Source organism: Cinclus cinclus, chromosome 13 (assembly GCF_963662255.1).
Source record: "Cinclus cinclus chromosome 13, bCinCin1.1, whole genome shotgun sequence".
Lineage (NCBI taxonomy): Eukaryota > Metazoa > Chordata > Aves > Passeriformes > Cinclidae > Cinclus > Cinclus cinclus.
The window spans coordinates 3,639,529-3,658,352 of record NC_085058.1 but is presented as its reverse complement, the minus strand read 5'-3'; the positions used below and the strand labels follow the sequence as shown (position 1 = coordinate 3,658,352).

The window sequence follows — 18,824 nt, the reverse complement described above, 5'->3', positions numbered from 1 at the left end:
TGAGTACAGAGCTTGGAGTATTTTCCTCTGATTTCAGCACTCATGGCCTGCTGAACCTTCAGAAGTGGGATGTTCTTGTGTCATACAGGAATTATAACCTACATCTGCAGAGACATTATTTGCATTTAAGAAAAAAGGAGACAACTATGCTTCCATTGTGGTTGAGTTGTTTAATTTTTCTTCAGTTTCTCCTCTGGCTCTGTCAGGAGACACTTAAGTCCAGAGATTCAGGTGTCACCCAGCTCGGCTCCTGCTGGCAAACAGAATTTAATGTTCTTTGTCTGATCCTGCTCCATTAACTACTATCCAGACATGATATCTAAACCCTGTATTTCTGGGAAAAGTGAATACAAAGTTAAACCATAGGGTCTTTTACTTTTGATTTTAAAAAGACAAAAACCTTCTGTGTCCTTCCTCCTGCTCCCTGATAAAGTCTGGATTCTTTGTCTTCCAGGTGACTGTTTTCCTATTTACCTCTGTGTTTTAAAATTAGGAACACGACTCTAGTGACTGTCACCTTAAACTATTCACTCTGGAAGTTCTTAACACCTTTAATTTATTAAAATAGACTCTAGGAATCTGATTCCTCCTTAGTTCACACTCCCTTTGCTCTGTCACAGCCTTTTTACCTTCAGTTATGAAGGAGTCTCATCCTTTGGCTCTCAAGTGCCTTCAGCAATTCCTGCAGAGGGTTATCTTTAATGGTGTGAAAATGACAGGTCTGGGGTGTTTTTTTTGTCAAGTGTTGAAAAACACAGGCTTTGCTTTGCATCTGGACACAAAAGGAACCCCATCCATTTCTGGATTAAACTTGCACTAATGTCAGCAGCTAATTTCTTAGATTATTATCAGTTAAGTGAGGGAACCTTGACCTCTTGCACCTATTGATGCAACACAGCACCATTTTCAAATCGGTAAATGAAATTATGGTGTTTATATGGAAATGCTCCTTTCTCTCTCCCCGGTTTCTTCGTCTCAGCATTGGAAATGGGGCAGCTGAAATCCCTTGGAGGAGCTGAGGATTCCAGGGAGTTTGCAGAAATTCCAACTACTAATATGCAAATAAAACAAACCAGCAAGACACTTGTTGGCAACCTCCAGCAAATGTTCCAGGCCTGTGCCAGTATTTATTCCCATTTTTTTGGAAACTGAACAAAGTGTGCCCAAGCCTTCAGGACGAGAGTCCTGGCTGCAGCTGAGCAGAGCTGCTCCCAACCCACGTCGGGATTTCAACACTCCTCCGAAGCTTGCATCCACATCCTGGCTCCTCTGCAGATCCATCTTTAGCTCTTGTGGGAGGTTCCCCCACACACAGCCACCTCACCAGTGGCTTTTCACAGCCCCACCACTGTGCTTGGATCTTCCCTGCTTACCTGACCTGGCTCTGAGGGAGCCTCCCAAGGGTTTTCCTTGGAGCTGCATGTGGTGAGTCATCCCACAGAACTCACAGGCAGTTTCACAAATACCAGATGGCAACACAATTAAAAGTAGTAGCTAGTGGCAATTATGCACTTGCATTCTCCTTCCTGACTAGAGGAACCTGCCAAATGTCATGACAGAAAAAAAAAAAAAAAAAAAAACAACAATGATGTTTCTGCAGAGTGGAAAATTAACAGATCAGGGGACACACGCTTCCCTTGCCCTTCATTCCATTTGGACTGGAGTGGAAAGCTATTGGCTGAACTTCTACATGAAGATGAAGCAGAAAGAACACAATGTAAAGGAAAATTTAGGGCATTTCACGGGCACGTACAAGAAGTATTTCAGCAGTGCCCACATTAAACCCCCAAACAGGATGTTTGGAGTATGTTCAGATCTTTAAACCAGGCTATATTCGGGCAGGCTGAGGAGTTACTGGGATTCCATTTGGATTTCTTGTTTTTATACTCTAAGGGATTGCACCAGGAGCTTGGAAATAGCTGAAGATCATTAAGATCAGAAGCGTGTCCAAATACCATTGTGTTTGGCTCAGCGTAAACAAGGGCTGTTCCCTTCCTCTGGTGACTCCTGCTGCTTGGCATCTCTGGGATCCACCAGCCACATGTAAATGCTCACTGGCTGTTTCATGCCCCAAACACTCACCTTGGCCTTTCCTTCCCATGTTACACATGGACCATGGCTCATCCATTCTGTTCCTTGCCTGTCATATGCCAGGGGACCTTGCCAAGATTTTTGAGAGATAAATCCCTTAATTTATGCATCCCAGGCCAGGAAGGGTTATTCCTCATGATTCATGTCACAATAAGAAGTGTGAATCTATTTCTTCCTAACAGAAAAGTCCATTTCCTTCATTCCTCTTTATCATGATGGGAAATTGGTGACTTATTTATGGTGAATCATATTAACGTGATCTTATCATTCTGAGCTTTCACACAAGGCTTTCAGAAATCTGAAGATGTTTTCACGCTGCCTTTGGGACAGAGGAGGGAAGGGTGAGACCAAAATCAGCTTTATGTCACCCCTGTCCCAAGTTGTGGCATTTCCAGCCCTGTCCTGGCCAGGAAAGGAGCTAGAGGCTGAGGATGCATCACAGCACTGAGGAGCCTGGAAGGGCTGCGGGATGTCAGAGCTAAAGGAAAACCAGGGTAGATATAGGGGCTCTAAATCAAGTTTCCCTATGGAAAATCTCCTAAATCCTGGCTATGTAGAGAGTTGTCATAAAGATTCCCACGGTCGGGAACTGGTTTGTTTGTGGTCTCATCTTGCTTTGTTACTCCTTACTCAAGGCTGTGCCTCCTGTGCTGGTGGCCCAGCAGGTTCTCCTGGAACAGGTCATGCCTCTGGCACAGAGCTGGGGCACTCTCTGCTCAGAAAAAGGGATAATATGTCTGCCAGACAGCCCAAAAGGATTTTTATTTAGGGGAATACCAGTGATGCAAAGAACTCCAGCGCTTGTCACTGCATAGGTAAAACACTGAGACACCCAAACACCACCTGGCTTCTGGATCACTCCTGTTTTCTCTGCAGGAACTGCTCTGAAATTCCTTTGGTGTGAGGTTCAGATCCTCAGGATGGAAGGTTGATCTCATTGGAGCCACAGTAGGTTGCTGCTCAACCCAGCACTGTGTGTTCTCCATCTGCTCACAGTCCTGCAAATATCCATCTGGGTGAGGAATCCTGGGCTCTCGCTTGCCGCTGCTGAAAAGGAACTTGAGGTGTTCGTCGGGCTGTATCGCATCCCAGGTGTAATCCAATTCCCAACCCGTGTTCCCTTTCTGTGTTGCAGCCCTGGCAGTTCCCTGGAGCAGTGCAGGATGGATCCCGTGGTTCTCAGCTACATGGACAGCCTGCTGAGGCAGTCGGACGTGGCCCTCCTGGAGCCCCCAAACTGGCTCAATGACCACATCATCGGCTTCGCCTTCGAGTACTTCGCCAACCAGCAGTTTCAGGAGTTCAGCCACCGTGTTTGCTTCATCGGCCCCGAAGTGGCTCAGTTCATCAAGTGTGCCCTTAGTCAGGAAGAAATAGCCATATTCCTCCAGCCGCTGGACCTTCTCCACAAGGAGCTGCTGTTCCTGCCTATCAATGACAACTCCAGCCAGGCCGCTGGGGGCACCCACTGGAGCTTACTGGTTTATTTCAGGGACAAGAAGTGCTTCGCCCATTACGATTCCCACAGTAAATGCAACTCTGCCCATGCCAAGCAAGTGGCAGGGAAACTGGAGGCCTTTCTGGGAAAAAGAGGGGGCAAAGCCATCTTTGTGGAGGAGAAGGCGCCGGCACAGCAGAACAGTTATGACTGTGGGATGTACGTGATCTGCAATGCTGAGGCTCTGTGCCACGGATACTTCCAGGACCGGATGGAGCCTCTGCTGCAGCTCCTCACGCCCTCCTACATCACAAAGAAGAGGTCAGAGTGGAAAGCTCTCATCACGAAACTGGCACAGAAGTGATGGGGATGCACCTCCAGCCCCCCAAAAACTGCCTTCCCAGTCCAAGAGGCAGCACCCCCAGTGCCTGAGGGAGATGCCCGTGTGCAGGATTGTCCCAAAGAAAAAGAATGTAACCCCTCTAGCATGGCTACACCCCCCCAAAACACCCCATTCCCTTCAGGAAAAGCCTTATCCTCCTCTCGAAATCACCGGCCTTTCAACTTCTAATGACAAGAGTCACTTTGCTTTCAAAGAAACCCTCTCCATGGTAAATTTTTACAGTAATCACTGTGGCAAAACAGGTTGCTAAAGAGATTTCTCCACCTGTGCCCAGCAGGCAACACACCCTCATTAGGTGGCTTTAGTTGGTTCCAGGCATTGTCCTTCCAAGCCAGGTTTAGCAAATGCTCTTTAAACCCAAGTCCCCGAGTGCTTTATCGTGGACAGTTCTAGTTTGTGCCTCCTGCTAATGGTATTGGAGCAATGTGGGATTTAGCAGCCAAGATTTTGTGCACCTGAAAACCTGACAGTGATGTGTCAGTGCAGAAAAGATGAGACTGCAAAGGAAATGATACAATTAATTTAAGAATAGGGCAAAATCAAAGTCAGTTTTCATCAGCCAGGTGCTCCTTGGCCACACAGTGATGGCTTTTTTTGGTCCCCCACCCCTGCTTGTTCTTATTGCAAATTAAAACCCGACTCTGAACTGCTGGAAGATTAATAGGAAGCTGAGAAAGCCAATCCTAGGAAAAGAAAATTGAGATGAAAAGCAACATTCGCTCTTTATAGTCTGGGGTTTTTCATTAGGATTTTAGGTCGTCTCTGTGTGGGGAGGGTTCATCAGTGCTCCCCAGCCCTTGTTAGCAGTGGCTGCTCTAACACAAAACCAGTTCTGTTACTTGAGAGAAAAAAAAAAAAACACACCAGGGAGAACAGAAAGACAAGAGTTTGAGGTATAAAAGCCAAAGATAACTGTGGGCTCGTTGAAGTCCTTAATGCACTTCAGAAAACTGAAACACTTCTCTTCCCATGCTGGATGATGGCTGGGATCCTGGAGTGGATCCTTTCCTTAAAGACAGGCTTAGCAGTGTGGAAAATAAAAATTAAACTGAGATGTTTTTGCAGGATAAGGAATAATCTCTTACCTGGTGAGCAGGTTGCTCAGGTGGTGTCTAGCAGAGCAACCACACCCCTACCTGAGAAGGGAAATCCGGGTTAAATGTAACCCTTGAGGAAGGACTGTTTTTAACCTGGAGCTCTTCACCACCGGTGTGTGCAGCAGCACAGCACCAAAGGGATGGAGGGCTTCCCTTGCTCCAAGTGAAAGTCAAGAAATCAGCCCAGGCTGCCCCAAAACACCCACATGGCAGCACTGGGGCCTGACAAGGGTTGGGGCCATTCCCCTCCCTCCCAATACTGCCTGGACAGGAAAGCAGCCTCCAGCACCAGCCCTCCCTGAAAAACCCACTCAGCTGGAGCCAGAACAGGATCCAGCCTCTCACTGAAGGGGATTCCCTTTGGACTCTGAGGGGCTTTGCCAGAGTAAGGTCACTGCCACTCCCAAATCTCAAATAAAACTCAGACCAAACCATGGGTTTCCTGGCATCATCTAGTCCTTGGTGTCCCTGCTAATGCTGTGGTGCAGAGTGTCACAGCATGATGGCTCTGACTCATCTGTCTGACAGTGCTGCCTTGGCTGATTTGATCTCTCAATCCTATTTTTAGAGGGTGGCTTGGGCTGGGTGGAGAGGGAGGAAGACACAAAACGGGATGGTGGGTGTGACATGAGGAACACCAGGGAGATTTGAGGGCAGGGGCTGTGCTCATCCATCACCACCCTGTGCTCCTCATCCGTTTCCAGGCCAGCAAAGTGAACGTCCAGGAACATTCCCTGCACCTGAGGCATTTACATGGCATTTCTTTGCACAGAGAAAAGCAAATAAGCTCAAGCAGGGTGTCACTGGGAGTGCCAACATGCACCAAACCGGGTGGGCAGACACCAGCTGGGAAAAAGAAAAGAGAGCCTTGCAACCTGGCAGCAGAGACCCTCCCCCAAGCATGCTGCAGGTTCATCCCAGTGCTCCTCCAAACTTTGTACGTGTCACTACACCCATGGCTCATCCCACCACTGGCTTTAAAAAAAGAGTCCTGAGAGGAGACCACATTTCTGGCTCAGGCTCAGCACTGGGACCCCTGCTCTCCAAGCTCCTGCTGTTGGAGCACCCAACAAACACCAGGCTGTGCACGTCAGACCAAATTCCCCCTTAGTTCTAAACCTCTTTTTGGGGCCAAGAGCCTCACTTTGAGGTTGGACCCACTAAACACCAATTTGTTTGTTGGAAAAACAACCCTAAACCCATTTCCACCAGGTAAACAAGCTGGGTGAGTCCCTGGCAGGGCCAGGACTGTGCCTTTCATCCTCCAGGTCACCCACGGAATCAAAGGCTCTGGCAGCCCCATCATGCCAGGGCTTTGCAGGAACCAGATCATTCCCCCCCAGGCACACCCGGGTGCTAAATCCCACCCAAAACAGGTGACACCACCCCGTCCCCACTTAACCAGTGGCCACCATGGTTTTCAAGTTGAGCCATGTTCATTCATTTTGCTGCATGGGCCAGGCCGAGGAAAGGAGTAGAATTGGGTTGTGGATGTGCAGGGAGGAGGAGGAGAAAGAGGAAGGCGCACCATGCCCACCCCAGCAGGGTGGGGCTGCCACTCAGCTCCCTCCCCCGGCACCGCTGTCCCCACGCTGGCCTTGCCACCAAGCAGCGTGTCACATCCCGCAGTCTCTGCTGCCATCTAGTGCACCAACGTCCTCCGCCCCTCCCTCGGGAATATCCCTGTTCCCTTGTCCCCACGAGAGGATGGGCTGTCCCCATGTCACCCACATCCTGAAGGGACGCTGAGACAGCACAGATTTTGGGGTGCCCGGTTTTGGGGCTCACAGCCTAGCACCGCTGTGGAGGACACTGGTGAGAGACAGTGATGTGCTAGAAAATCCTGGGTTTATTTTCATTTCACTTAAAAGCCGTTCCAAGCCTGGAGCGAGCAGTGAGCTCTTCCCCAGGGTGCCAGGATTTGGCCCCGTGAGCACTTGTAGCTCCCAGAAAAACAGGAAATAAAACCCAAAGGAATCACAGAGGTATCACCTGCCAGCCCAGCGTGCTTCCATGGGGCTATGCAACAAATCCTGTGATCCTGCAGCACTCAGCTCCATGCGGTGACAAGGTAAACACCAACAGGGCACAGATGCTACACTCCAGGACATTCCCCAGTGCCAGCCATGAGCTCCTTTCCAACGTCTTAATGGGGCGAGCAGGACTAACAAAGTCCACTGGTGCCAGGTGTGGACCCCAGCGAGGACACCTGGTCTGGGGGACCTTAAAGTGCTTTGCAAGGGACACACAAACACACATACCCCCCCCCCCCCGCCCCTCTGAGTCTGGTGCTCCAGGAGAGAAGGGCTGAGGGGCCCTGAATTGTACCCCCACCCTTGTGTTGGGATAGATGACACCCCACAGGGCTAGTGGGCCCTTTCTCCCCATCCCCACAGATCCCTGTGTTCAGGGCCATTCCTCCAGGCACATTCCCAGGGATACTGAGACGGGGACAAACAGGTGGGTTCTCGCAGAGCAGCAGTGGCAACTCATCCACAGTTTTGGGGGTTCCTGGTGAGCCCAAGGTCATCTTTTAACAAGAAAAAAACAAGCCTGAAATAAAAACCAGCGTCCATTTTAGCAGCCAGTCCTAAGGGAAGGTCCAAGTGCTCGGCAGCTCCAAGCCATTGTCTGGTGCTACAGCACAGCAGTGTCCCAGGGAGAAAACAGGTTTCCAGTGGGATGGGGAGTTGGCAATGGTGGCCAGAACCTGGGTGGAAACTCCCACCAGGAGTGAGTGCCCAAAGGAAGAGAGAAAATACTTGGTCCCATTTTACTGGCTGAGGGAAAGACAGATCACATTTAACAGCCATGGTTAGGAGGACACAGCACCAGGATCCACGGGCAGGGTGCCCCCACCTCAGTGTCCATCCTCAGCCAGTGCCTGGGGAATGGTCACCTGCAAGCAGGAAGTGGGGCAAGATGGGATGGCTGACTGCAGAGGCTCTGTATCCCTTCCTGGTGCCTTCTGATGTCCTCAGCCCCAGAAGATTTCTCTCCTGTCCATCCCATGCTGATACGCATGGCCTTAGCCCCCAGGCACAGCCCAGCTCCAACGAGATGTCCTGGTGCTTCCTGCAACTGGAGAACCAGCCCCAAACCAATGAGGAAACCTTTTCCCAAGCTCCAAAGTCTCAGAGACAACAGAGCTTCCCAGTCACTCAAACCAGCCGTTGATGGGGTCACCTTCAGCGTGGAGATAGCACTGCAGGTTCTGCCAGCCCAACAACAGGCCCAGGATAAGGGACAAAGCATTCCTTAGACACATCACAGAATGGAGCCATTCCTCTTTGCACCCACATTTCCTCAAGTCTTCCACTCATGGCATGACCTGTGTATCCCAAAATGTCCTTGAAGGTCCCTCACCTCCTGTGCCCGCGGGAGAGGTAATCCCTGTTCAGAGAGCAGAGCTGCTGCTCCAGACGGAAGATGCGGAATGCCAGGTACGAGGACGACACGACCAGGAGGCAGATGCTGGGAACAGAGGAACAAGCCAAACACCCAGTTGAGACTGACAACATTCCCAGTGTCCTCCCAGCTTCCCTGCACCCTCAGCAAACTTACAGCACGATGAAGATCTTCAGAAGCTGGTAGTCTGAGGGTCTTAGCTCTGCCACACAGCTCTGCTCCACCTCCAGCTCTTCCTCAGTATTTATTGCACTTTCTGAAAGCAAATCCAGAGTCAGAGGCACAGCCACACTTGGCTGATGCTCCTGCTCCTCCAGCAACTAGGAAACATCAAATATTCCTCCCTCACGGGCTCAGACCCTGCAGCCAGGAGATCCCAGCCCATCCCCAGGACTCCATCACTGACTCCCAGCCTAATCTGCAAGGCAGAATTCCCCTGCATGAGAGCAGAGGATGGATGAACACACTTTTTATGGAGGTTATCACGCAGCACCACGTGGAGCAGGGCACAAACCCATCTCCCTCACCCGAAACCAGTGGCTCCTCAGAGGTGAAGGAGCTCTCCTTGGCACTCAGGCTGCTGACAGAGGTCCGGTGGATGCACTGGTAGTTGGCATCAGGCAGTGTCAGTGACAGTGAGGTAGGAGACACCTTCCTCCACTTGCCCTCAGGGACGATCACCTCCTGTGGGAACAGTCCTGGTGAGCCATGAATGAAACCAGCAGTGCCACAGATATGGTGGGGCCAAATTCAAACTCAAACCTTACTGCATCTCCATGGAGCACCAGCACATTCAAAACATCATCCTGAGGGAGAGCTGGTCTTCCATGATGGCTCCACAGGAATGCAGGTTCCTACTACCATAGAAGGACCTGCCCATGCACCCCATACCTGCTCCAAATACCAGCTGCTGCCTCCTCCACCCTTTGAAGCTCAGGGCGGTCACCTGAAATTCTCCATCATGCCCCAAAGAGGGCAAAAATGTGCCCCCAGAAGACAAAAAAATCAAGTGGGTGGCAGCTGGCACAGAAAGGGGCTCCCCCAACATAAGAGTTCCCAGGGCTGGAGCTGTCAAAGGGCTGCATCCCACTGAAGCACCAGGAGATACTGCCAGATCAGCCTGGGTCACTCCCAGTTCAGCCCTTGAGATGAATCTTTAACCCCTGGCATATCACCAAACCATTGGTGACATCCCACCCGTCACCCTCTCGTGCACCCCAGCTGTCACCTCCTGCACCCAGCCCCAGTCTCAGGACCAGCAGCCATGGAGGACACCCTTCTCCAAAGCTGCAGGATGTGCCCCCCCCACCATACTCCCTGGATTATGCCATGGTTCAGCAGGTGTTTCCCTCTCCCATCCTACTCATCCCACAGATTTTTTGGCAACCACATTGCCAGCCTGTTATCCACGTTTCCAGCTGTGAACAGCATCGGCCATCAGGGTGGCGGCATTTTCCACATGACTCTGAAGTTGTTCTGTTTATAAACAGACAGAATCACTGGCTGTGCTCTTGACCCATCTGCTCCTGCCAAGTCTGGAGATTAGGGTCCCAGAGGACAAGTTATGATGGCAACAGGCGCGTCCTTGCACCCTCTGATGGCACCGACAGAAGAACTGACTCTCTCCTGATCCTCTGAGCAGACAGCGTCAAACCCACCAAAGGGACCAGGTGGGCCCTCTTCACCCACAGCGTGAGGTCAGGGGTCTCCTCTCCTCTCCTCTCCTCTCCTCTCCTCTCCTCTCCTCTCCTCTCCTCTCCTCTCCTCTCCTCTCCTCTCCTCTCCTCTCCTCTCCTCTCCTCTCCTCTCCTCTCCTCTCCTCTCCTCTCCTCTCCTCTCCCAGAGCTGCCCTGACCCTCACCAGCGACACGGAGTCCGGCTCCTCCGACAGCTCCTTCAGACTCAAGCTCTTCTTACTGGAAACCTAGATGGGGGGGAGAAAGGATCAGGCATTATAGTGCCACCTCTCCCTGCTTCAGCCTCAGCCACAAAATGGAATTTGGGCTTTTCTGATGAAGATCAGCTGCTAGAATTTAAAATCGCAGGGATTTGGGGCATGAAGAAAGGGCATTGCATCAACTGCTTCCCATCACCAAAAACCTGGGGGGGCCATGGTTGAGCCAAGGGCTTCCGTGGAGAGGATAAAACATCAGGGGGTAAAAAAAACAAAACAAGAGTACATCTGGGCAGAGCCCAGCACATTTCAAAGAATAAATCCCCCAGTTTGGCAACAGGGCTTAATCACCCAAATCACTGCCCTGGCACAGCTGGCACACACCCTCCTGGGCAGGGCAGGGCTCTTGCAGGGCTTTCTACATGCTCCAAAGTCAGGGAGAAGAGTTCCCCACAGTCATCCTCTCCAGCTCAAGGGCTGATGGGTGTCTTCCCCCACTTAATTTAAATTCCTGTTTAATTTTTTACCGTTTGTCCTCACCTTAAAACTTCAGATCTGGGCAAAAGGCATCGATGTGCAGAGTGGCAGAACTAGTATTACCACCAGATTATAAATAATTCATACCCACGCCCTGAGAGAGAGCAGAAACTCAGAGCTCTGCCTCATCCATGACCCAGAAAAGCCCATGGGGATAGGACATGCTCATGGCATGGCTCCTGCCCCTCTTCCCATCCCTTGCTGCAGAGTGAGGATGCTGGGAACTCGAGAGGGCTTTGGGAGCAATCCAAGGCCTTGGAGGCAGTGCAGAGCTGTGCTCAGCCCAAAGGGCAGATGCAAAGACTCAGAACCATGGACATACAGTAGGACACAGAGTGGGGGTACCTGCAGGTGGGTACAGACTCTCCTCAGGACATCATAGACGCTGTCACGAGAGATGAGGGATACGAAGATGTACTGCAAGAGAAAGAGACGAGCTGTTGGGAGAGATTCCCCCCACCCTGAGTCTAGTTCTCCACAGCAGGGACAGGCAGAAACATCATGCCCTTGAATCTCCCCCTTTTCAGGAGCCACGTCTGCCCCACAAGCATTTCCCTGCAGAGCTTCCCTGCTGTTATTTTTGCAGCCTGCTAAAACCTGGACCAGATTTTTTTGGGGCCAGTCTTGCTCAGTTGCTGTTCCTACAGCTTTCCCATGCTCAACCCAGAGTGACACGGCAGCAAATGGGGCCAGGACTTACAGAAAACATCCCCAGGGATAGAAAGGACACAGGGCCACACTCACCATGCCTGACACAGCCCTCGGCTGATGTGCAGGGCAGCCACACATGGCTTTGAATGCCCAAATCCTGCCCTAAGCCACTCCCTGCTAAAACCCACCTCACAAATTCTGCAGGAATAACCCCCTCCCTGTCAGGGAGAGGCAACACACAGTGCTGGCAGCAGCACCTGGACAGGAGAAGACTGGGACACACTGCATCATATCAGCTCACTGCAGCCAGCAACATCCAACGGGATTTAAAAGCTGGAAATGGAGCCCTGTATCCAAATTTTCCGCCAGCTCTGGCTGAATGCCAGCCCAAACCCTTTCCCTGCTTGTGTTTAAGGAGTTTAAAGGTTTTACGTGAGCCTGGCAGGGATTTGTCAGGCTCGGCCGAGTTTCACTTGGGCTTTGCTTCGTCCAGGAACAAAGTGAAATTCAGGAACAAAAGCAAAGCTGTGGTGTTTGCCCTGGCTGGCAGCCAGCACAAAGAGCAGTGCTCACTTCCTACCCAGGGATGGGAACAGCTTCATTCGCTGCTCTCAAACCACATCCAGTTTGGACCTGGGCGTCTGCTGGGTGCTGGTGTTACCTTTCTGCTGGCAGTGGTTGTGATGGCCAAGCCATTGGGCAGCAGCCGAGCCGTCTTGTGCTTCTTTATCAGCTGTACAGACACCACGGGGATCACAACCTGTGGGGCAGGAACACAGGAATAGACACAGCACAAGCATCACAAAGCCAGCCTCCCTAAGATCCACCAGAAGAGCCCCCCGTGCAAGCCCAGGGAAGGTGAAAAATAAGGCAGGATGTTATTTTTGGCAGGGTAACTTTGCTGAAACCTTGAGCTTCCTTCAGGTATTTGTTTAAAGCATCACATATAAATAATTCAGTCCTTCAGCCCAGTTTTAAAGGAAGTCATCTCTTCCCAAGATCCCCGTCAGCCACAAGACTAATGGGGAAACATCAGATTGTAAATCAAGAAGAAAAGACAAGAGAGATTCAAATCTTGCCCCCCTCCAAAACCTTTCATCTTTCTTCAAGCGTCATTGCAGCTGGAAGGAGGTTTTGCATGAGGGAGTTTTAAACCAAACCAACAATTCGTTCCCCAAGGCTGATGCCACAGGTCATCAGAGGGGGAGGCACGGCTGTGATCCCTTTCCCATTAGAGCCTTCTGTTGGGGATTTTGGTGATATTTGGGTGCAGGAGGTGATAAGCTGTGGTTACAAGCCCTGAGGGACCAGTGTGGTTGGTGCCCACATTACCTTAATGTCCTTCCCAAAAAGGTTTGCGTAGAAGCAGAGCCAGTTGGGGGAGATGTAAAGCCTTCCTTGGATGAGGATGTCTCTCTGGAGCGCACAGGAGCAAACTGCAAGGCAGAGAGAGAGTCGTGGCAATACCTGTGCTGTGCCCTGCCCCCTCCGTGCCCATCCCCGACCCTACCACCCACCTTTCAGCACGCTCTCCTCCGTCGGGATGTCCTTGAACAGCTTGTGGTACTGGGAGTTGTACTTGCTAGCAGCCTGAAGGCAAAGCAGAAAAAAGTTATCCGGTGACCTTGCTGATTAGGAGACCCAAAAATCCTCCTGCAAGAAAACCTCCCTCTGCCCGCACCCGGGACCAGCGCTGGGGGGTCCCACCAGGCTGGAGACAGGAGCCCCGACGGATTAGAGGAAGGTTGGATGATCCAGCACCCAGTGAAGGCTGTGCCATCCTCCCAGATGAACATTTCCCTTAATATCTACGGAGGCTGCTAAGCCTCAGTGAGGAGCCGCTCTTCCGCCAGGCTCATCTGCAGGCAGTTTATTTTGCCCAGCGGTTTCTCTCCTCCTCCTCCTCCTCCTCTTCCCTTATCCGGGACGCAGTGACAACACTTGCTCTGCGCCCATTGTGCCGCACCATCCAGCTATTTATATTCCCGGCGCCGCTTCAAAGCCTGCCGGCAGCCGCGGCGGGAGGCTCAGCAGGTCGCCCCTGAAATGCTCCTGTTGTGAAGGTAAAGCTCTGAAGCACTTCAACGCCTTCCATAAATCCACTCAACTGGTCCTGTAAGGCAGCTTCGTGGCCCCTGCTCTCGGGATGCTCCCCAGGGATATGGCTGTCCCGCAGTGGTGACAGCTGCCCCCCAAATTCCAAGGGAGGAGCCGCTTCGTCAGGATGCAGAGAAAACTGGCACAGCAAGGCTGGTCTGTGGCAGCCAAGCAAGCAGAGCCCTCCTGCCCATAGGTACAAGGTCACCTTTGTTCTGTGCACCTTGTCACTGGGTGAGCTGGGCCCTAAGAGGATCAAGGCTCAGCAGCACCTGGAGTTGGCTCAGACACATCCCAGAGGGATGGTGGGGATGAGTGTGGGAGCAGGCATTCCAGGAGAACATGGAAGGCATTACCATCAAGAATCACCCCCTGGTCCCAGCACAAATTCACTGCAGGTCCTGTCACCCTCCCAGATGCCTCTGAGGAAACTGAAAAATGTTTTTCTCCTCCATTTTCTTCATGGACAAAGGCAAAATGCCACTTCCTGTCACGCCTTCCTCTTCCAGAGCACCTCTTTCTTATCTGTAGATATAGATGGACCAAAAACATCTAGTTTGGGTGTGATTTGAACAACTACAAAGGTTCAAATGGACAGAAATTTAACTGCTCTCAGTCAACATTTCCACTTTCTCCTTTGCTCTGGATGGAAAATCCTGGAAGCATTTGCAAGGCAGAGCACGGGCCACACAAAACCATCACCAGGTCTCCTGAAATTAAACACTGGAGACTATGCCCCACATCCAAAGCTGTCTCCAGCTCCTTCAAGCCCACACCTGAGACCTCAGGTGGCCTCCTGCTGAGGCAACAGGCACACACCAGCCTGGTCATTCCCAAAGCCAAAGGCTTACCACTTCCCGATGGCATTTCTTGATGTCCTCATCCTTGAGGGTTTCGTTCAGGCGGAAGCTGGAAGGAAAAACAGTAACCACCAGATAAGCAAAGACCCACAGGTCTCTCACCTGCTCCCTAAAACATGTGAGCTGCAATATGAGACACGGAAAAATGTAAAGGACTGAAGACAGACCCCAGGAAGCCACATTTTGGGTGTCTCCATCATTTATCGTGGCATTGGGCATTGCTGAGGCTCTCAGTACTGGTGGTTGAGGGCTGATCTCTGGTAAGAGCCAGTGAAGGCACCAGGACCAAGGTACTTCACACACACCCCAGATCGGGGGGAATGAGCCCATAGTTGATCTGCCAGCAGCTTGGGATAGGCTGAGAGATGGAAATGTGCAGCTTTGGCTGGGGCAAGGATTCCCAAGGGAAAGCAGAGGCAGGAATTTGGGAATGTGCCTGAGCAGGAGCTTTGGCCGCGCACACGGACATCCACCCATGTCTACCCCATGGATAGATGAAAGGACAAAACATGGAGAAAGCAATATCCTACCAACAACCTCAGCAGTGGGAATATCATCCTCTCCCCCAAACCCCTTTCACTTCCCTACTTTTATACCCACAATATTACAGGGAGAAAACAAAGTTGCCCCCCCTTGTGCTCTGCCCCAGCTGACAGGCAGTATTCAGGGCTCAAAGGCAGCAGGAATGCCACAGCAGGACAGAAAAGGGAGAACACTCAACCACAGACAGACCTCAGGATGCTGCTTCTCACCTTCCATCAAGGGAATCCAAACTCTTCTGCTTTTGGAACACCTCCAGCTTCTCACGACCATGCCTGGGCTCGGGGCTCTTCAGGGGAGCTGCCTTCTCATGCATCGGCGTGGCACTGCAAGGAGACACCTTGTCAGCCCTCTAGGGAAGGGGGAAAAGGGGTCTGGAGCTGTAGATCTGTTCCCTTCAATCCCATCCTGCACACAGACACCAGAATCTGCCACTCAAGGACAGCAAGAATATTTCTGCTATTTCTCAAGCCACGTGGAGGGAAAAAAAAAAAAAAAAAAAAAAGTCATTTTTATGCCAGGGACTCCCCAGCGCTCACAACAGAGCAGCCAAATTGCTGCAGCTCCCTGGGATAACTCCCTCCGAAGCATAGACTCTCCTGAAGGGCTGGAGCTTGGGATGGAAAAAAACACAGGTCTATGAAACTCCTTGGTGGGATGAATTTCAGCCAGGGTCCGTTCCTCTTGGTCAGCAACACATCATATTCCCAGGGCAGAGCCATCACCAGGCATATTAGAGCCGGTTATTTACCATTGGGAATGTTATCAGAGGTGCTTATCAGCCAGGGCAGGCAAAGTAAACACGGGCCCAGCGCCACGGGGAGCTTATCACCTGGCAGGCCACAAAGGTGACACTTCCACCCTCGGCTAACCACCACCAGAGATTGCTGTGGCACTTGCAGCCAAGCAGAGCACGATCCCAGGGGACCGGTGGCATGGCAGAGCCAGCAAACAGCCATAGATGCATGGAGAGGAAATTATTCCAGGGAAAGCACTCAGCTCACTAGGCAGGGGGTGATGCTGGAGCAGGTGAGGTGCCTGCAGGACAGGACGAGTGCCAGCAAGTGGGACAAGCGCAGAGCTGGAGTGCATCCCGGTGCCTGCGGGGATGGTGCCACGGCACTGCGGCAGAGCCTAGACCAAGGAGCCAACCAAACTTCCTACAGTCCGAGAGCAGCTCCTTCACCACCTGTACTTCCCTACACACATCCTCCTCCTGCTCCGAGGGGCTCATCTGAAGGAAAACCCATGGAAATAATTCCCCAACTGAGGAAAAGCCAGGATAGGGGTGCTGGATCCCAGCAGTTGGATCCCAAATGGGCTGAGAGCTGACACCACGTGAGCTCCCACATCCCCACAGCCTCAGAGCCCTGACCAAAACACTCCAGGTGCAATGGCGCCCAGCTGACTCCCAGCTGGAGGCACAGAGAATGCTCCCACAGCAGGTAACGCATACATGGGGGCACAGGAGAACCAAGCAGAAATCACTGGTGCCATACGGTTGGAAACAGGCTGGGAAATAGCTCCTGGATCCCCACAGCCACTGCTGGCAAAGACTTGCCTGCACAGCCGTGGCATTGGAGCACTGCAGGAATAGGATGGACACACCAAGGTTGTGGGTTTTTAGGAGCTCAGGTCAAAGGATGTGTCAGGAAGAGAAAGACCTTACTGACAAGAAGCACCAAAATAACATCCCCTGACATGGCACCTAAAGGCTTTTTTCCTGCCTGACTCCTCAGGAATCCTCTGCCATGGGATGCCATGCTGCCCTGAAGGCTGAAACTCCTACCACGGAAGCACCAAAGCCTTCATCTGCCCTTCTCCCATGCTGGAAAAGGGGCTCTGACCTGATCTGGAGCCTCCTTGTCCAGAGCTCAGCACTCTCTGGCTTCTCTCACGTCATCCCTTAAATCCCTAAGTGCCTGCACTGCTTAATCCGGTGAGCGGATTTATCCCTAACTGGCACTGACACCGAGGGGCACCACACAGGGATTGCTGAGAGGCAAAGCCATCAGAACCCCTCCGAGGTCACCAAACACACAGAAATCCCCTAAAATGAGAAAAAACACAGGCTGAAAAGCACTTGGAGTGCTGCATCCTTGTTTTCTCTCCCTCTCATGGCCACCATCACCTCCTGGGTAAGATGATCCTGGACACAGTGTTGGCAGTGGGATGTTCCAGGGATAGTCTGGGGGCTGTGATGATCATCCTCAGCCCCAGTAGGGACATCACAGGAGCTGCTTTGTCTCCTCTGTCCAGATCTTGCTCCATCCTGGCTCTTAGATGCATCAGGGATATACATCCAGAGTTTGGGAGCACAGTATAAGGCTGGGCTCCAGGCACAGGCAGGTTTCCCTTCCAAAAGGTGCTTCCAGTGCTAGCACAGTGAGGAAAACACTTTCTGGCAGCTCATACTGCCACCCTCCTCTTCAGCAAGAAGTTGATCCTGAGGTAAACTCACTACCCCAAGTGTCCCAAAATACAAGTGGAACAAAAACAGTCAGAGTTCAGAGCTCCTGAGAGGAGGTAGAGAGGGTGGGTGCAGAAGTTCCCAGCAAAGTGAAAACAATCCAGAGGCCTCGTGCCCCTTCACCCATTCCTGACACCCCCTACCCGCCCACACCAGCACCTCAGGTTTTGCCAGGTGAAACCCGGTGCTCCTCCCTCCCACGGGATCGCCGTCTCCCCTTACGCGCCGCTGGGATCCAGCCTGGAAAAGGTCCGGCGCGAGCCCCTCCGTCGGCGAGCGACTTTCGCTGGATCCCTCCTCCAGTGCCGGAGAAGAGCGCGGCGGAGGCCTGAGCGAACCAGACAGGGATCCCGCCTCCCAATAAACCCCAGGAGGCTCAGAGGCGGAGGGAGGCACCGGCGGGCGGGCGGCCGAGGCCCGAGGGAGCCCTGGCGGGATTCGGCGAGCTGCCCTTGGTCCTGGCGTCCAAGGTCATTTCAGTCCCGCGTGTCGGAGCTGGAGCGGAGCCACCGCGGGATGCTGGAAGGGAACGGCCGGAGCCGAGCGGCGCTGGCAGGAGAGAACGAGGCGCGACGTCAAGGCCGGAGGGAGCCCCGCGTGTCCCTCCCGCGATGTCCCCGGTGCTCCCTGCCCCGGAAACCGGGGGGGGTCACGGCCAGGACAGTGCCGAGACCCCGGCCCCGGGATGTCCGCAGCGCCCGTGGTGCTGGGTCTCAGCGGGCGCCGCTCCGAGCGCCCCGCGGCACGAAGGGAGCACGCAGGGAGGTGACCCCCGGCCTGCGGGGCTGTGCGGGGCATGGTGGGACCGTGAGTCTCGGCCATCACCGGGGCCGGCCCCGGCGCGGACCCCATCCCCTCCCGCACTCGGAGCTCCTCAGGCGAAGCCGGCGGGTCGGCGGCAGGGAGCGGCCGGACTCCTCCCCGGCCCGGCCCTGCCCGTCACTTCACGGAACGGGCAAAGCGGCGCCGGTGTTTCCGCGCTCCCCTCAGCGCGGCGCCGCCGGCCGGGACAGGCCGAGGGGCAGCACCAGCTCCGCGGCGGCGGCGGGAGGGACGTGCCCCCGGCACCCTCCGGCACCGAACCCCTTCCCGGCCCCATCCCTCTCAGTCCCTGCTCCTCCCCTCAGTCCTGGAGCCCCCCGGGGCCCCCCACTACCTGCGCGCGGCCCCGCGCCGCCGTCATGCCCCGCGCGCCCCGGCCTCCTCGCGCCGCCACGGAGCCCGCCCATTGGCCGCCCGCCGCCCAGCCCCGCCCCCTCCCTCCCGCTCATTGGCCGCCCGCCGCCCAGCCCCGCCCCCTCCCTCCCGCTCATTGGCCGCCCGCCGCCCAGCCCCGCC

The 18,824-nt window shown here is 53.2% G+C and overlaps 2 protein-coding genes across 2 annotated transcripts; one reads left to right on the top strand and one right to left on the bottom strand.

Moving 5' to 3' along the window:
• The first annotated feature begins 3,011 nt into the window (after positions 1-3,011).
• SENP8 (SUMO peptidase family member, NEDD8 specific) lies at positions 3,012-5,322 on the top strand. Its single transcript, XM_062501352.1, has one exon. It carries the CDS (start codon positions 3,255-3,257, stop codon positions 3,891-3,893), a length of 639 nt encoding a protein of 212 aa, XP_062357336.1. The 5' UTR covers positions 3,012-3,254; the 3' UTR covers positions 3,894-5,322.
• Positions 5,323-7,997: 2,675 nt separating this feature from the next.
• Positions 7,998-16,250, bottom strand: GRAMD2A (GRAM domain containing 2A). The gene is made up of 11 exons (XM_062501351.1): positions 16,021-16,250; positions 15,229-15,342; positions 14,468-14,525; positions 13,037-13,109; positions 12,852-12,955; positions 12,181-12,279; positions 11,214-11,285; positions 10,299-10,361; positions 8,965-9,121; positions 8,594-8,693; positions 7,998-8,503 (listed from the first exon to the last, which is right to left on the bottom strand). The coding sequence occupies exons 1-11, from the start codon at positions 16,248-16,250 to the stop codon at positions 8,392-8,394; spliced, it is 1,182 nt and encodes a 393-aa protein (XP_062357335.1). The 3' UTR covers positions 7,998-8,391.
• Positions 16,251-18,824: the final 2,574 nt, after the last annotated feature.